The sequence below is a fragment of the Rhinolophus hipposideros genome (genome assembly GCF_964194185.1).
Source record: "Rhinolophus hipposideros genome assembly, chromosome: 22".
NCBI lineage: Eukaryota > Metazoa > Chordata > Mammalia > Chiroptera > Rhinolophidae > Rhinolophus > Rhinolophus hipposideros.
The window spans coordinates 27060504-27077668 of record NC_138068.1 but is presented as its reverse complement, the minus strand read 5'-3'; the positions used below and the strand labels follow the sequence as shown (position 1 = coordinate 27077668).

General features: G+C 35.5%; 1 protein-coding gene across 2 annotated transcripts in view; it reads right to left on the bottom strand.

Annotated features, from left to right (window-relative positions):
- Positions 1–3762: 3762 nt before the first annotated feature.
- MCM8 (minichromosome maintenance 8 homologous recombination repair factor) overlaps positions 3763–17165 on the bottom strand; it is a 35582-nt gene continuing 22179 nt past the window's right edge. For both annotated transcript variants that reach the window (XM_081033232.1, XM_081033231.1), the window contains exons 14-19: positions 14084–14279; positions 12270–12489; positions 11754–11963; positions 10857–10933; positions 5328–5517; positions 3763–4400 (exon numbers count right to left, since the gene is read on the bottom strand). In XM_081033232.1, the coding sequence (XP_080889358.1) occupies positions 4308–4400; positions 5328–5517; positions 10857–10933; positions 11754–11963; positions 12270–12489; positions 14084–14279 (986 nt within the window). In that variant the 3' untranslated portion in view covers positions 3763–4307. The remainder of the gene's footprint in view (positions 4401–5327; positions 5518–10856; positions 10934–11753; positions 11964–12269; positions 12490–14083; positions 14280–17165) is intronic.

Here is a 17165-nt window from a genome sequence, read left to right as displayed (position 1 = left end):
TACCCAAGACAAGACACTGAAGGAATACTGTTCTCCTTGGCAGGTGAAAGCAAACTGCTTCCAGTGTTCTTTTATTATTTGAAAATAACATTGCCAAATTTATACCTGCATACCAAGTTCTAGGGGCTATATTGATTTGCTCTAATAGACAGATTGCATTTGGAACTGCAGCTGCAATCAGTAATTTAAAATATTCCACTATTTTTTCTAAGACATCTTCTATAGTAAAGTGAAATAAATAGTGCCCTCCTTCATCTTCCAGAAGAGTTGGTGGCAGTAACCTCTGTGATTCCTCCAGGAATGCAGAATTTCCTTTGGTTTACTATTTTGGCCCTTCTATCGTACTACAGTATCTACTATTTTCTCCTTTAAACAATGATAAATCAGTAAATTTCTTCTCTCACATCACTTTATTTTGATTGATATGATCTATGTGTTAACTTTTAAATAAAGCTTTTAATTCCATTAATAGATTGTTACCAGCTTTAAATACCTTTAGCCATCCAACCCAGCCTTTAAAGACAAAGACATCATCATATTTACACTGTTATCTACCTTCTCCCACCTTTAAAAATCAGGACTTAATATTTACATTTTCTCCTATGGCAATAATCCCATTTGCTTAAGTTTTGGTCTTAGAATTAAACATTCAACCATTCTCTAAGAATGGTTCATATTTTCTGAGTTCTTGTATATTATTAATAGGTCGTGTTTATTGGTTTTATACACAACCAGTACCATTTGAACTATCAATAAGAACATACAGGAAAGTCTGGTTTTATTGGTCCTGTCTCCCTAAAGTAAAACCCAGAAAATTCCTTAGCATTCTATGAAAGGAGTATATAAACTAGCCTTCTTCAATCAAGATGTTTCTGGATGACTTCTAAGTTCAGAATTTTAAGGAGGCCCCATGAAGAATTCTCTGTTGCTCTTTTTGTGTGAGTGGGACATTTTCCCACCTTTCTGCAGGGGCAGTGGATTGTTTTCCAGCGTTCTTGTACAGAAGTGGCATCGGTGGGGTATGGGGGTAGCATTTTCCTGTGGTGCCCCGTGTGCTGGTCGGGTGATAGTGGCTTCCTCTTCAGGCCAGCTCTAAGGCATGGTTTTAGCAATTGCTCCTCAAAGTTTATCCCCTGGTTCACCAGCCATCCAACAATTAAGAGCTAACCAAAATTCTTTTAAAAAATTCCTTTTCCTGATTCATCAAGTCAGTCAGTTTCTATTTTGCAACCAAGAGTCTGCAAACTACACAGCTCATGGGCCAAATGTGACCCACTACCTATTATTATTAAATGATTTTTAAAAACTAGTATTTATTATCTTTGACGTGAAAATTTTATGAAGTTCAAAATTCAGTGTCCATAAAGTTACTGGAACACAGCCATGCTCATTTATGTATTATCTATGGCTGCTTTAGTGCTACAATGTTAGAGTATATGTGACAGAGGCCAAATGACCCAGAAAGCCTATAATTTTTCCTGTCTGGACCTTTACAGAAAAAGTTTGACTCCTTTTTTGCAACTAAGAGACCTGACTGAAACATCTGGGTATGAAATTCTTTCTGATAAAATTTTGTAGGCAGTGCCCCTTGTTTTACTAAAGAATATTGCTTTGATGGAATTAGAGGACAGCCAGATTTTTTTTCTCCTGCAGATTGGCTCATCTGTGTGGCTTCTCATTTAACATACCTTTTACTTCTTGTACTCTAGCAGGTTCAGAGAAGTTGCTGCTGCCGACCTGTATGCCATATTCACACTGTTGCAAACATGGGATGTTTGTTGCTCCAAAAGGTGTGCAAAGTATACTTTGAGAAATACACTTTGTTGGTTCTGTCTAAAATCTTCAGCCACCGGCATCATTTCTGCTTCCTCCCTCATGCAAAACTGCCTGGTTCATCTTGATAGATTTTGGTAGTTCTTCCTAATCTGTTGGGGTTTGTGGTTTGTTTCCTCCTTCACAAAAAAAGGACCATCTATTTCTGTTTCTATTTCCTTGTTGTTTTTGAACAACTTCACAGTAGAGAAGGGGGAGAATTCCTCCATCTTGTTACTAGAAACCTTTTTATTCTCTACCACTCTGTCCTTATTTATAAGTAGTATAATCACCAATTTTACTTGTATCTACCTCACAAGTATATGTGGCCAAAATCTATTCTACCTGCTAGGGCAACATCAGTGAATAAACAGAAACTTTGTCTTTATGAAACTGGACAAGAGATGGTAGCTTGGGCCAAAATAGTGGAACTGGAATAAAAAGCGATCAGATTCCAGATATTTTGAAGATACGAGGTCAGACAATTAAGTTCACCAACTCATCCTAGAAAAGGTGCTACATACCTCATTGCTGAATATCACCTTCGAAGCACTCCCTTGGGAAGTGATGCTCCAACGCCAGTACCTAATCCATCCTTCAAAACAGATTTGGAAGTGTTTTTCTGGAATGGCCATCAGAGCTGTCGTCATATTACCCTTGATGTCCTGAATGTCATCAAAATGTCTTCCCTTCAATATTTCCTTTATCTTCGGGTGAAGAAAGAAGTCACTGGGGGCCAGATCAGGTGAGTAGGGAGGGTGTTCCAATACAGTTATTTGTTTACTGGCTAAAAACTCCCTCACAGACAGTGCCCTGTGAGCTGGTGCATTGTTGTGATGCAAGAGCCATGAATTGTTGGTGAAAAGTTCAGATTGTCTAACTTTTTCACACAGCCTTTTCAGTACTTCCAAATAATAAACTTGGTTAACTGTCCAGTTAGTACACAAATTCATAATGAATAATCCCTCTGATATCAAAAAAGATTAGCAACATCATTGCAACAAGTTCATGAACTTAAATGTTAGACCTTGTAGTGTCAAGATTTGTTTTGATAGACTGATACGGAGATAAGAGAAAGAGGTAAAGATTAACTCCAACATTTTTGGCATGAGAAACCAGCATGATAGTTACTAAACACGAAAATTTAGAATACCATGGGCAAAAAGGGAGATCCAAATAGCTTCTCAAAAGAAAAAAAAGGTCACATACCAAAAATAAACATCAAATGGCTTTAAATTTTTAAACAGCAACACTGAAAACTATAGCACTATCTAAAATTATGAGTGAAAATAATTTCCAAACTAAAATTCTATGTCCAAAGTATCAATTCAGGGTGAGGGTAGAATTTGCCTTACGAACTCTTTCTCAGGAAACTACTTAGAAAATGGGTTCCACCAAAACAAAAAAGAGCACATAGGAGCCAAGAAATGGGAGAGAAAGTGGGAAATCTCAAGATGACAGCTATTGGTTCAGACTGGAAAAAGCCAGAGAATTCCAGGAGAGAAGTTTCCAAGAAGTTAAAATAGCTTATTTGATATGTTTCTATATTCTGAGAGGAAACTTAGATTTGCAGTGGCACCTTAGGGTCAAATTAGTGGCAGGTACATAAAAAATTAAGTTTGAAAAATAAATTATTAATTCTGGAGAAAACAAAAAAGTTGTACAAGAAAGGAAATGAATAATATTCAAGTTATACTGTAGAAGGCTAAATACAGATTTAACTAAAAATTGTGGTATATTAATATAAGTAAACTGGAAAGAAATGGGGAAGTATGTATATACATATGTAAAAGGGTTTAAGAGAAAAACATTCTTCTGTAATAAGGTAAGACTGAAAACTTAAGAATTAGCATTACTAGCATGTTTCAGAAAAATGGAGGCAAATAGAAAGACCATTGAAAAAACTAAGCAGAAAATTAGGGAATATGGAAGTATGGAAGTATAGGTATTAACAGAAACCATGCATAGCTATTTATTTAAAGTAGGTACATGTTTACCTTTAGTAATAACAAATAATACACCTGAAACCTTTTTCAGTAGCTATGATGTTAAGCTAAATATGTCAATATAAGACATTTCCAAATGTTTCTAGAATTGAAAGTTGGTTTCAATTTATTTCTGAATTTATGCTGGGATCGCTCAATTTTTTATGTCAGAACTATTTAAAATGTAACTTTGTGAATGCTTCCCCAGATGGACATTTGGTATGCATAACTATGAAGTATAAGAATAAAAGACAGGTCAAAAACAAAACTATAATTTATAATTACATCATTTAGATAAAAAAATACAAACAATTTATTTTTAACCTGTAGAAGAAGTTATAAAAATTAACAAATGACTCTATCACTTTTTAAATTAGTTCAATACTATTCCTATTATATTACTTTTGGGACGTCATTTTACAGAGAACAGTATTTTTTCTGCATATTCTTCATTCTTGAGATTGCTTTAAACTGCTAGTAAACCCAGGAGGTCCTAGCTTGGTAGTCCTTTCACACAGTTTGAAGCTGGTAAACCTTTGGACCTTTCTTCAAGAGGTAGCCTTGCTCATTTAGTGATCCAATAAAATTTTCAAAATCAGCAACCTGGAAGAAAAACATGAAAAAAGTAGCCCACTAAGTAATGTGTACAAATATGATTTTAAAAATTAATCTCTTAAACAGTAATATACAATTGTCAAGTCTTGGGCATATAAAAATCATTTGGTCTTATAGAGAAAACTGCCTACATATATGAGCTTTTGGATTCTGTAATGCCAACCTAATCAAAAATAAAAACTCCATTATGCAAAGAATCTTTTCTATTTGTTTTAACCTTAGTTCTAAACAAAAATTAGACTACCTTTTGAAATTAAGTGGACAGTTTTCCATATACACTGTTTTACATGATGGAGAAGGGGAAGGGGATTAAGAAGTACAAACTTCCAGTTATAAGTCATGGGGATGTGATGTACAGCACAGGGAATAGACTCAATCATGTAATAACTATGTAAGGTGACAGATGGTTACTAGACTTAACTGTGTTGATCACTTTGTAAGTTATATAAATGTTCAATGAATATTGTATACCTGAAACTAATATAATATTGTCAATTATAATTTAAAATAAATTAAAAAAATAAAGTCCTATTACATCCATTCTCACTAAAACTTTTCAGTAGGTAGAGTAGGTGGAAGAGTTCATTTAATAAATGAAAACACAGATTCAAAGACATTAAGATGACTTGCCCACAAGGGACTGTCAGAAAAACACGGAAATGTTTCCCTGTAACTATCAAGATGCTGAAAAACCTTTTGAAAAGAGGTAGGTAAATATAAAAACTATTTTTTAAAAGCTCTGTGAAACTAATTTCAAAACTTAAATAAACAAGCTTGTATTTTTAAATACTCCAAAAATGCCGATTCCATTCTTTTAATCCAAATCTTTTGATATTTAAAAGTTCTATTATACATTAATAAAGACCTGCTGACATTATTATAAAAAAGATTTGTTAAGTATTTGGCTTATCATACCTGAATGTTTAGGTCTTTGGCAATCTGCCGAAGTTGATGAAATTGAAATAAATTATCACAAGTTCTTTCAGCAATATTGTTGAGAGCAGAAATAAATTTTTTTGCTGCTGATCTGTTGCTCATTCCAGAACCGTGCTGAGATCGCTCAAAATCCAGGTTCCCAAATTCATCAGAGTAAGTTCCCAGCATGCTTAATGGGAAAGGAAGAAAAACAGTTACCCAATGTGGCACACCTGTAGAAATTTTTATCCCAGGCCACCAGATTATAAGAAAAATGGGGAAGTAGCCATGAGACCTCACATAGCAAAGATTTAAATATGTATTTACTGAATGGCCACTATGAAATTCCCTATAGCATGGAGGGATACAAATATTTAGGACACAGGTACCATTTTTAAGAAATTTCTAAATTTGAAAGGAGAAATGCATAAAAATATAAAGTTGATATGGATACCCAGAATATTTTTTTTTTGATCTATAAAAAAAAATTCTAAACATACTAAATTTAGACTTTCCTGGGTAAAGATACATTCCCAGTTCTCAATGCGGCCTCTGGCAAATAAAATGTGTTTAAAATACTCTGGGAATGAACTAGAAGGGTTTGCTGACTTGCAGTAATGATTGTTACATATTAAAAGATATACGTATTACCTCCAGTTCTCTGCTGCTGCTTATTTTCACAGTATCAAGGAAAGAAACATGTACTTGACAATACATTTTAGCCAGAAGTCTGAAACCCCAGTTAGATACAATTAGCCATCCTCTAATACAGCCCTATTGCTGATTCCTTGCCTGAATTCTCTGCCTTTTTGATGGGACAGATACACTCTCACAGTCAGGCTCATAGGCCAAGATGTTATTTAATCAGGAGTTAATCAAATATAATTGGTCACCTGCTAAGCAGTGGGCTTATGATGGTGAACAAAACAGGTACAATCCTTGCCCTCGAGGAGCTCACAGCAATGAGTTTAAAGGGTACTAAATACAGCTTCATTTTGTTCCTAAATAGATGAGAGTCTACATGAAAGAGAATAAACTGTGCAAATAGGAATTCTCATTCAAATAAGACTCTAATAAATGATAGTAAGAGATGAGTATGTTTTCCCCTGAAAGATAATACAATCTTAAGGTTTTCGTGATTAACTACTCTACCATATAATTGACCATATGCTTATTTCTCAGACAGTTGTCAAAAATGCTTTAGGCTACTACATTAATTATAGTAGCTAATATTTACCTTAATTATGTTTATTTACCATATGCCATCCCATTTAGTCCTCCCAGCAATTCTATGACTTAGGGGCAATTCTTATTTCCATTTTACAGATGAAGAAATAAAATCTAGTAAGGTTAAGTGATTTGCCAAAGATTACACAGCTGAGTGGCCTATCTGGGATTTGAATCTTCAGATTTGAAGAAAGATATGTAAAATATTTGAGTTACTTTCCTGAAATAGAAAAAATTCACAATGACCTCACATTTGACAGTGGCTCTGTTCTCTTCCATGTCCTAGTATATTTTCAATTATAAGAGAAAGTTTATGTGAACTACTGCCAATAAACATTTCATTTTTATAGCTATGTGTTCTGATAACTGATGAACTATACATCACAGTTTATTTAGATTTTTCTTATTTAGGTTTCTGCTTCCCAGTTAAAATGTAATTTTACAGGTTCAAAACCACATTAAGGACAAACATTCAAAAGCTGAAGAGATAGAAACTCTGAAATGGAAGAGTTAATGAATGAAAGATGAGTACTAAGGTCAACTTTACCATCAACACAGTACAGTTACTGAGGGCCTGTTGTGCACCAGGCATGATTCTGGGCCCTGGGAATACACTGGTAAATGTGACAGACAAGTTCCCTGCTCTCGTAGAGTGTAGACTAAGGACAGGAAGCAGGTTAAGTATAACAAAACAGATAATTCGCAATCTAGTCTCAGTATTTCAACTGGGTCTTAATCTCTACCATGGATATTATTATTATGGATAATATTATTATTATGGATATTATGCCAGGTAATTCCAATCATTTGGAATCAAACTATTACATTTTATCTAATTATTTTTATAAAAGCCAGTAAAAAAACATTCAATTTAGGAAAACAAACTGGTAATCTCTTGTGATATGGGTGGTGTTTACACTTAATAGTGAGACCTTTTTTTTCAGGAGCCTAGAAGTAAATTGACAGCCTGAAACTAACTCAAATTTACCAGCAAGGCTACTGACATGATGATTCAGACATGCAGAACCAATCATAAATGTGCAGTATAGCATTTTATTAAAAAAGTAAGGTATAATTTACCTTGCTTAAGTGTAATGCTCAGATATGAGAATTAATCCATGGTGTCCACAGACCAGTGGATTTATTGAGGAGAAATACCAAATGACTGCTTCCGGCAAAGTCTGGGGTCTGAGGTCCAGGGAAATTGAGTAAGGGTAAAGCCTCCAAGAGAATGTTACAGGTGAGAGAAGGTGATCAGGGTAGATTGACCCTTGATTGGTTTGACAGCCAACATTCTATGAAGTAGACATACATACATGACATTTTCAATCAAACCAGACACCAAAAGATCCAAAGGGCAAGAGAAATCATTAAAAAGAAAACCAAGAGTAGAAATCTTAGCCCCAACTCCAAAGATGGACAGTTTAAGCACAGGATGAAAAGAAAAAAAGACACATTCTAGATTGTAAGCAAAGAGGCAACTTCTTGTTATTAAAAAGTTGTTATTGTTGGTTCTTGTTTTTAATTGAGAAAAAAAGTTTGAATCCAAATGTTTTGGCATTTCAGTTAGGTTCAGTGACTTACTTTTCTAGTGAAAAAAGGATGACTGTCAGGGCAGTTTCTGGTTTCTTACTGGTCTGGTCTATTAGAAGTCAGGAAGGCAAATGGTATTTGTGGCCTTTCTTTTATTTCATATGTTAGTACACTGAGCCCCTGGCAGTATGTTGTATGAGAAAGTTTAGTAATTCCTAGACTATGTGGTTGCTTATAAATTGTAACTGGAGGGTCTCCAACACAATGAAGTCAACTGGAGAGGGAAGGAAGCCAGCTTGGTAAAATTTTCACCTATAAGACCCCTCAAACCCTCGTACTGAATCACATAAAAAATTGATGGTTCAATACTGTGTGATGCTAAACCAATAGGATATTTAGACATAGAAGGCAGTACCTGTTTCCCCGAAAATAAGACCTAGCCAGACCTTCAACTCTAATGCGTCTTTTGGAGCAAAAATTAATATAAGACCTGGTGTCTTGTCTTGTCTTGTCCTGTCCTGTCCTGTCTTGTACCCGGTCTTATAGTAAAATAAGACCGGGTCTTATTAATTTTTGCTCTAAAAGACGCATTAGAGCTGATGGTCCAGCTAGGTCTTATTTTCGGGGAAACACGGTATGTTAGGAATTGGTTGAAAGGGTTGATAGTCTCATTAATTGTGAATGATTTTACTCATTGTAAGGCAGTTCTTTGGTACCAGCAATAAAAAGAGCGGTCAATTCTAGAGTCTTTAAAGCTTTCAAAGACTGCAAGTATAACCTCACTGTTGCTGACAAATTCTGACTTATTGAATTAAAGAGAAAGACTCCCCTTCATCCACAGGCTGCCTATAAAAGCAACAAATTCGAGATTAATGCTTCGACCTTCAGGCACGGGCGCCCTTCTACCTATACAGCATGCTTCTAGAGGCAGCAGTGGCCTCCAAGAGAGGTCAGTACCAGCTGTGAATGAAAAGACAACCAGGTAAAGTCTCTCCATATGAGGAAAGGGGGAAAAAGATCTGCAGCTTAGAGCTATTAGAAAAGTTAGATGGAGAACACTGAAGACTACACCCAAGATTCTTCACAAAGGTTAATAATTTTGGAAACTTCTGGTCTGTGATGTGAGATCTGCCAGTTTGTGAAGGCTACAGTGTGTAATACGAGCCAGAGAAGGGGGGATCTGCTCAGTCTCACCTTAATATCGTCGAGGCTAGCACTAATGGTAATACAGTGTCCTGAGTGCCCACTAACATGCCAGAACCATACTTGTCACTTTATATAGCCTCACTGCATGATACCTCAGAGCACAATTCTTTGTTGTGCATTTCACACAAAAGGAGACTGAGAAGCACAGTGTAACTTGCTCTCAGTGGGAACACCAGGTCAGACACTAAAGCCTGTGCTTTTTCAACGATGCTATACCACTTTTACTCAAAGCCAAAGAGTAACAATTAGGCAAAGTCACCTAGTTCTGACTCCAAACAAGCCCCACAATAGGAGCTCTAAGAAAAAAAAAATTTACTTTTGAATGGAAATTACTTAACAAAATAATTTCACCTTTAATATATTTTTTGGCCTTGGAAAAGTGGATTCCTAACAGACTTACATTGTAATTGCTGTGAGAGCATATTAAAAAGAGCTACTTTCTAAACTGATACATCCACACAATGGGATACTATGCAGTTGTAAAAAATAAAAGCTCTTTAGGCACTGATACGAAATGGTCTCCAAAAAGCACTTTAACTGACAAAAGCAAGGTATAGAATGTATGTGGTATGCTACCATTTCTTTATAAAAGGGGAAAAAAAATACACAGATACAGAGTTCTGATGAGTGTTCATATCTGGTCACAAAAAGATATTTGTTGCCACTGGGGCAATAGGAGGAAGAACAAGGTAGCTAGTAAACAGAGTAGGAGAGAACTTTTTCCACTGTACACTTTTTGAACTTTGGAATTTTGAAGCATATGAATGTGTGAACCAATTTTGAAAATTTTACTTGAAAGGAAAACCTACCCAACAATCAGCTCTCACTTAAAAGAAAAAATCTATTTCTAAGGTAGACATATACTCTAAAATTAATTTTTTTTATTTTCTACATTCTAGGAATCATGATCTACCAAATGATATAAAATACAAAGGACAGTTTAGCTACATTTGTCAAAGTCCTAATGTGTTTATTTACCCAGAAATAGCCATTTCTGAGAATTTCCCATTTCTTAGAATTACCCACATACAAAGTATCTTATAGAGATTACTAATTGTAACATTTTTTGTCATGGCAAAAGAATGGAAAATATTCATGTATCTAGCAATGGGGACTGGTTAAACTAGGTGTATCTAAACAATAGAATATTATGTAGCTTTAAAAAAAGGAGAAAGTCTCTGTGTCCTTCCAGGGAAAGATCTCTGGATATAACGTTAAAAAAAAAAAGGTACAGAACAATGTAAGTCATATGCTATTTACAAAAAAGTAATGAGTGTTTGGTGAAGAGGAAGAGTGGATGGTAAACAGGATGGGAGCAAGCCTTCTCAAAATATGTATTTCTGAAATAATTTTAGAACTATGTGAATGTATTGCCGCAAAAAAAAATTCATGTAAAGACTATTTACATGGAAATATTTTAAATCAAGAAAGTACAGTTTGTTCAGAGGAAGATGTGATCCAATGGGAAAAATAAAAACAATTTAGTTTGGCCTAATTAAATCTATACTTGAGACAGAACAATCACTGGTATTTCATTTAAAACATTAAAATTTTTAATCTTACCTATATTTCATAATTTCAACTATATCCTCGGCATCTTCCTTGGTTGCTTGCTCTCTCAATTCCAACCTTGCTCGTGCCTTTGAAAGAAAACAACCATTTTCAGATAACAAGATTATAAATGTATTTAATCTTGTTTGAGCGGGTATAATATGTCTAAACTTCTATCATTTATTCATTTTAAACAAAAACTGACTTTTGGGGAAGAATGTTGTAATATGAAAGTCGGAATTTTAAAAAGTGGTTTGAAACCTTTAATATGGATTAAAATCTACTTTTCTCTACTGACATTCTCTCTGAGTGTTTATTTCAGAAGATTTGATTATGAAAGGTACTTGGTTTTTCCTTGCCTTTTACTTTCAGGAAGTCATGCCTAACCAATCTGTTAAAACAGCAAAGAGGAGATTATCAGATTTTAGAAGCAAAAAGCCCAAATTCTGACCCAGCTAATTTTAACTGCAAGAATTCTCTTAGCATTCCATTGCTGTGAATAGATGTTAAAAAAAATCGGCACTACTATCCTGATGGAGCTGTTGTGCATCAAATCAAATACTCAAGGTATTTGACACATTCCATGTTCCCATACACTCAACTTTGATTCCAACATCCTTAGTTAACCTAAGTGTCTAAGGAGTTTCCTAAGTGTCATTAAAACAAACAAACAAACAAACAAAAACAGTTGCTTTGCAATTAACTGCTCTTATGCCTAGAAAGAAATGGCTATATTTCAATACTTCGACTGATATGTTAAAGAGATGCACAAACCTTTAAAAAACTTAATCTAGTTCTAATGTCTCCCAATAAAAAGAAAAACCAAATCAATCATGCAGAAAATGGAGAGAAATCATATTAGTCCTTTGGCCCTTTTCTTAAGCCAAAAAAGCATGAACTTAAACAAACCTCCGTTAGGCGAATCAGAGATTCCAGCTGTCTAGTAGTGATTGGTGAGCTGTTTAACCGACTGCTCTGTTTCCGGAGCTCAAGGTAAAAATCTTGAAGAATTTGAGCAGCTTCTGTGGAAAGCTTTGGACAGACATATTGACGAGCGTAACCAATGTACTTTCTCAACAGCTGGTGGGGAATTGGATCTATTGTTTCTCCAGGAACCACCTAACACACAATAAAAAGGCCCAAGATTACAAAGATAAGCAGCAAATGAAATCTTTCTGCTAAAATAACTTGCTTAGATAAATATAAAATTCAAAAAGACTCTCCAGATAAACCAAACATGCTATAGTTCTAGCACTTGGTCTGGTTGACTTAGGTTACTTCAAATGGAGTTTACATAAATCCTCGTATTTATTATAACATAAAAGGTTTGGTATGAAAGTTTATATACTACTGCTGTACAATAAACACACTCAACTCTAACATTAAAACAGAAGCGAACTGAATGATTAAGGAGAAGAAACATACCTTCAGTCTTTCTGATAACGGTTTATCAGAAAGCACTTCAAGTATGGAAGTATTTGAATCTTGACTATTCATACGAGCTACTGTGGCACTGCTAAGAGTTCTCTGCTTCCCAGCTCTTATTGCAATGACATGTTCAGAGAGTAAGTGATCATGATCCTCGTTTGGGGTGTCGACTAGGATAAAGACCAAATCAAATCTGGAAAGCAGGGTACTCCCCATTCTAAAGAGGCATGAAAGAAAGAAGAAACAATGACTGGAATCAAAACAAACTGAAAACCTAGAACACCACTGACTTGCTTGTTTATTACTCACATTCCATGTAGAATTCAAAAAAGGTTTTAAAGAATCAAGCAATAGCTTTTGGATTCAACATGCCCACCAACTCCAGAGACAACAGGCCCTATGCTCTTCAATATGTTCACAGCTTTATATCCTTGGTAGGCTGAGGACATGGCCCTTTCTACCACCAAAACCACTGAGTTCTTCTCTATGTTCCTATCACTGCCTATGATTTAGGATCATTGAATTTTTAAGTTAGAATACTATATGATACATCAGCGATTATCCAGTTGAGTATTTCTTAATCTTATTATCTGTTGCCTCACATTGAGTCACTCAAAACATTTATGCCCATTTAAAAGCAAAAAGCCCATGTTATTAAAGGGCCATCTAATTACTCACTATAATAAAAATGCTATATTCTAATCATCTCTAAATCCACCAATCAGAAAACTCCATCTTTTTGAGAAAAGAAAACTGAAATCCAAAGTGAAGGATTTCACCAATGTCCCAAAGCATGTTTGTGGTACCACTAAAAACCAGAATCCATGTTCCTAGATCCTTGTTTAATAGGTTCAATAGGATCCTTAGGATCTTCCCAATATATGTAGCACTTTGTCATTTTACCAAGAAAAACTAATAGATTTACTTTTTTGGTGGTGGTGGTACAGAAATACCCAGAATCTCAAAGTACAATTGGGTATTTTAGTATGTACCATTTCTGTATTAGAGGTATACATTATTAAACATTAGGAAATTAGCTTTTGTTCCCTACTAGAATTTAAGGTTCCAATTTTTTCATTCTTTTGTCATTTTCTCCCTTTTGAGTCACTTGAGTCTATTTTCCCCCTCCCATACATTTTGCCTAACCTATACAGAACAAATCAGAAGAGAAAGCATACAGACAGACAGATATAAACATTGTTTTGGGTGAAAAGTGGGATCATTCTACATATATAAGTATGTGTAATGTGCTCTTTGCACTTAACAGTAAAGAACAGACCTGTTTCCCTATCAGTACTGACAAAGTTCCTTTCATTCTCGTAACTGCTACTTTCCACTGTATAGTCTTACTATATAGTTTAACCACTTCCCTATCGATGAACATTTTAAGTTGTTTCCAATCTTTGGCAGTGATAAACAATGCTATAATACCCATCTTGTAAACATATCTTTGTGCACTTGTGTGACTATTTCTGTGAGTACAATTTCCAAAAGATCTGGCAGGAACAAACAGAATATAAATTTACTATAGTGATAAAAATGCCAAGTTGTCCTTCAAAATGCTAAATGGTGTGAGAATCCATTTTCCCATCCCTTTGCCAATAATGATTATTAATATTTCAAATGTTTGCCAATTTGGAACATATCAATGGTATTTTACTGTTTTAATTTGTAGTGTTTGAATACATTTTTTTACATTTATTAGAAACTTGTAATGTCTGTGAACTATCCATTATATCTTCAGTTATCTTTTTCTTACTGATTTATAGGGATTCAACATATTAAAGGTATAAATATTTGAAGAGACTTACTTTAAATTCTCAGAAACTGTTTTGGCTTTATTGTAGTGTCCTCCAACTGGATTTGCAGCAGCAACAATGGAAGTTCTCGCAGGGAGACTACAAACCATGCCAGCCTTAGCGAGACTAATACTTTGCTGTTCCATGGCTTCTAACAAGGCTTGATGTTGATTCCCCATCTTATCAAATTCATCAATTCCACAGATACCTACAATCACAGTAAAATAATATGGACAAAAACTTTTCCTTTGGTCAAGTTCTAAACCTTTTCAGAATGGATATTCCACAATAAAAAATTATTTCCATTTGAGTCCAGCAGTTAAAACTATAAAATGTCATACAGTAGAGCATTTCTGATTGTTTTATAGCAAGTAAAACACTTGTCTTACTTAACGAATTTTTATGTAATATTTGCTCATTCAGCATTTTCAATAGGGAAGGTCCTATGTTGTGAGGATTACAAAAAGGAAGGAGATATGAGAGTGACCTTCAAAAAGCTTAAAGGCTTAAATTCAAACAGGCGAGATAAGATACATACACATTCAACAACTCTAAGAGATACACAATTATGTAAGATGAGTTTTTCTGTGGTTGCGGGGAGATTAAAAGAAGAAAGTTAATCTGGAAAGGTTTCAAGAAAAAGGTGCAATTTGAGCCAGATCTTTTGGGAACACTATGGCAGCACGACTTGGAAAGAAAAGCATGGGCTCTAAAGTCAGAAGACTCGGGTGCAATTCTCAGCAATACCAGGTACTGAGTGTATAATTACAGGGAAATCACTTAATCTCTTTAGAAGGCATTTTATGTGCCAGGTATATCACGTCTAATCTACAAGTTATTGGAGACCCTCTACCATTACCTTGTAATATTTTTCCTCCCTTCCTCCCCGTACTATGAGCAGTTAGGTGGTCATCTCCAAAGGGCTTTGCTATTGTTAAGCCCTTATCAACTCTCTGACCAAATAAGGCATGCCAGCTCTGAGGTCAGTCCATATCTCTCTAGAATTGATGGTATGGCCAGAAACTCTCAAGATTACTTCCGTTTCCCTGAAAATAAGACCTAGCTGAACAATCAGCTCTAATGTGTCTTTTGGAGCAAAAATTAATATAAGACCCGGTATTACATCTGGTATTATATTATGTTTATTATATTATATATTATATATATTATACCCAGTCTTATATTACATAAGACCCAGTCTTATAGTAAAATAAGACCGGGTCTTATACTAATTTTTACTCCAGAAGGCGTATTAGAGCTGACTGTCCGGCTACATGTTATTTTCAGGGAAACACGGTAGTACAGTTCCTCAGAGGTGAGGACAGTGTAGGAACAAAGGCAAGCTACTTCTTTGATGCCACTTTTCAAAGTTTGAAAACAGGAGCTGACAAACTTTTTCTCTGTAAAGGGGCAAACATATATATTTCATGTTTTGCAGGGTTCATGGAGTCTGTCACATATTCTTGGTGATTTTTTTTCTTGTCGTTCTTTATAATCATTTAAAAATAAACCATATTTAGCTTGTGTACTGTACTAAAACAGAGTGAAGGCTGGGTTGACCTGTGGACTTAAAGTTCACTGACCCCTGGTTTTGACAGCATAAAGTTTAAACTTTAAAAATTTTAAACTCTTTATCTTTGAAGACAATGGGTAAATCTTGCTGCCTTTTTAAAGACTATTTTTTGATCATTTCTCCTTTTCCCTGTGAGTCTTCAGTAAAGACTGTAGCAGGACTCCATATTTGTTTCTAGAATCTGAGCTCTGCTGGCTAATTTTCTTTTGTAGTTTAACAGTGCTACTTGTGCCGGCGTAGTGTTCAGCTTATCTACCTACATTTGGAAAGAAGGTAGTAGGCTCTTACCATTCTGCATCTTAAATCCCATTACCCATCCGTACAGCTAAACTCCACATCACCTTCCACTTCTAATCAATGGAAAGTCTGACAGTTTAACAACAAATATCCTCTTCTTATATTTATTATTTTCTTATCTGGTAACTTAGTAGAAACACTGTCACTTCTAATGAGCTATATGATAACCAGATATATGTTTGCTTAATTTATTCCTCTGGCAAATATTTACTGCATACCTTCTATATATCAGTACTATGTTCTAGGAATGGCGGACATAGCACTGAAAAAACAAAATCCTCTGCTCTTGTGAAGCTTAGATTCTATTTGGTGTAAGGAGGCAGACTAAAAAAAGTAAACCATATAATATATTAGAGGGTATTAAGTGCTATGGGAAGAAAAGGTAGAGGAGGATAAAAAGAATAAGGTCTGCTGGTGGGAATGGGGTTACGATTCAAAATATGGGGTTTAGGGAAGGCCTTGCTGGGGTCGGGACACTTGAGCAAAAATTTGGGGGAGGAAAAGGAACAAGCCTTACAGATCTATCTGATGTAAGAACAGTCTAGGCAAAGGGAACAGCAAGTACAAAGGCCCTGATGAAGGACTGTGAAGTGATTGGAGGGCTGGTGCTGGTCAAGCTGTGCAGCTGGGGAAGAGAAACACAAAGGAGGCAGAAGGCAAAGAGGGGATGAAAGGCTCAATGTGAATGGCCCTGGGCCACTAACAAGGCCCAGGCTTTCCCTGAATGAGACAGGGAGCTACTGGACAGTTTTGAACAGAAGGATAAAGTGACCTAAGTTGTAATGGGATGGTTTTTAAAACAATAGGAAGGGCAAGGGTAGTCACAGGCATGCCAAGTAGGAGATCACAATACGATTCCATGCAAGAGGTGATGGTATCTTGGATCTGGGTAGTACCGTGTTTCCCCGAAAATAAGACCTAGCTGGACCATCAGCTCTAATGCGTCTTTTGGAGCAAAAATTAATATCATACCCGGTCTCACTTTACTATAAGACCGGGTATGACATGATATGAAATGATATGATATATATGATACCAGGTCTTACATTAATTTTTGCTCCAAAAGACACATAGAGCTGACTGTCCAGCTAGGTCTTATTTTCGGGGAAACACAGTAGTAGTGGAAAAGAGGTTGGGTGCTGGATATATAATTGACCCTTAAACAACATGGGGGTTGGAGCACAGAGCCCCTGTGCAGTCAAAAATCTGCATATAACTTTGACC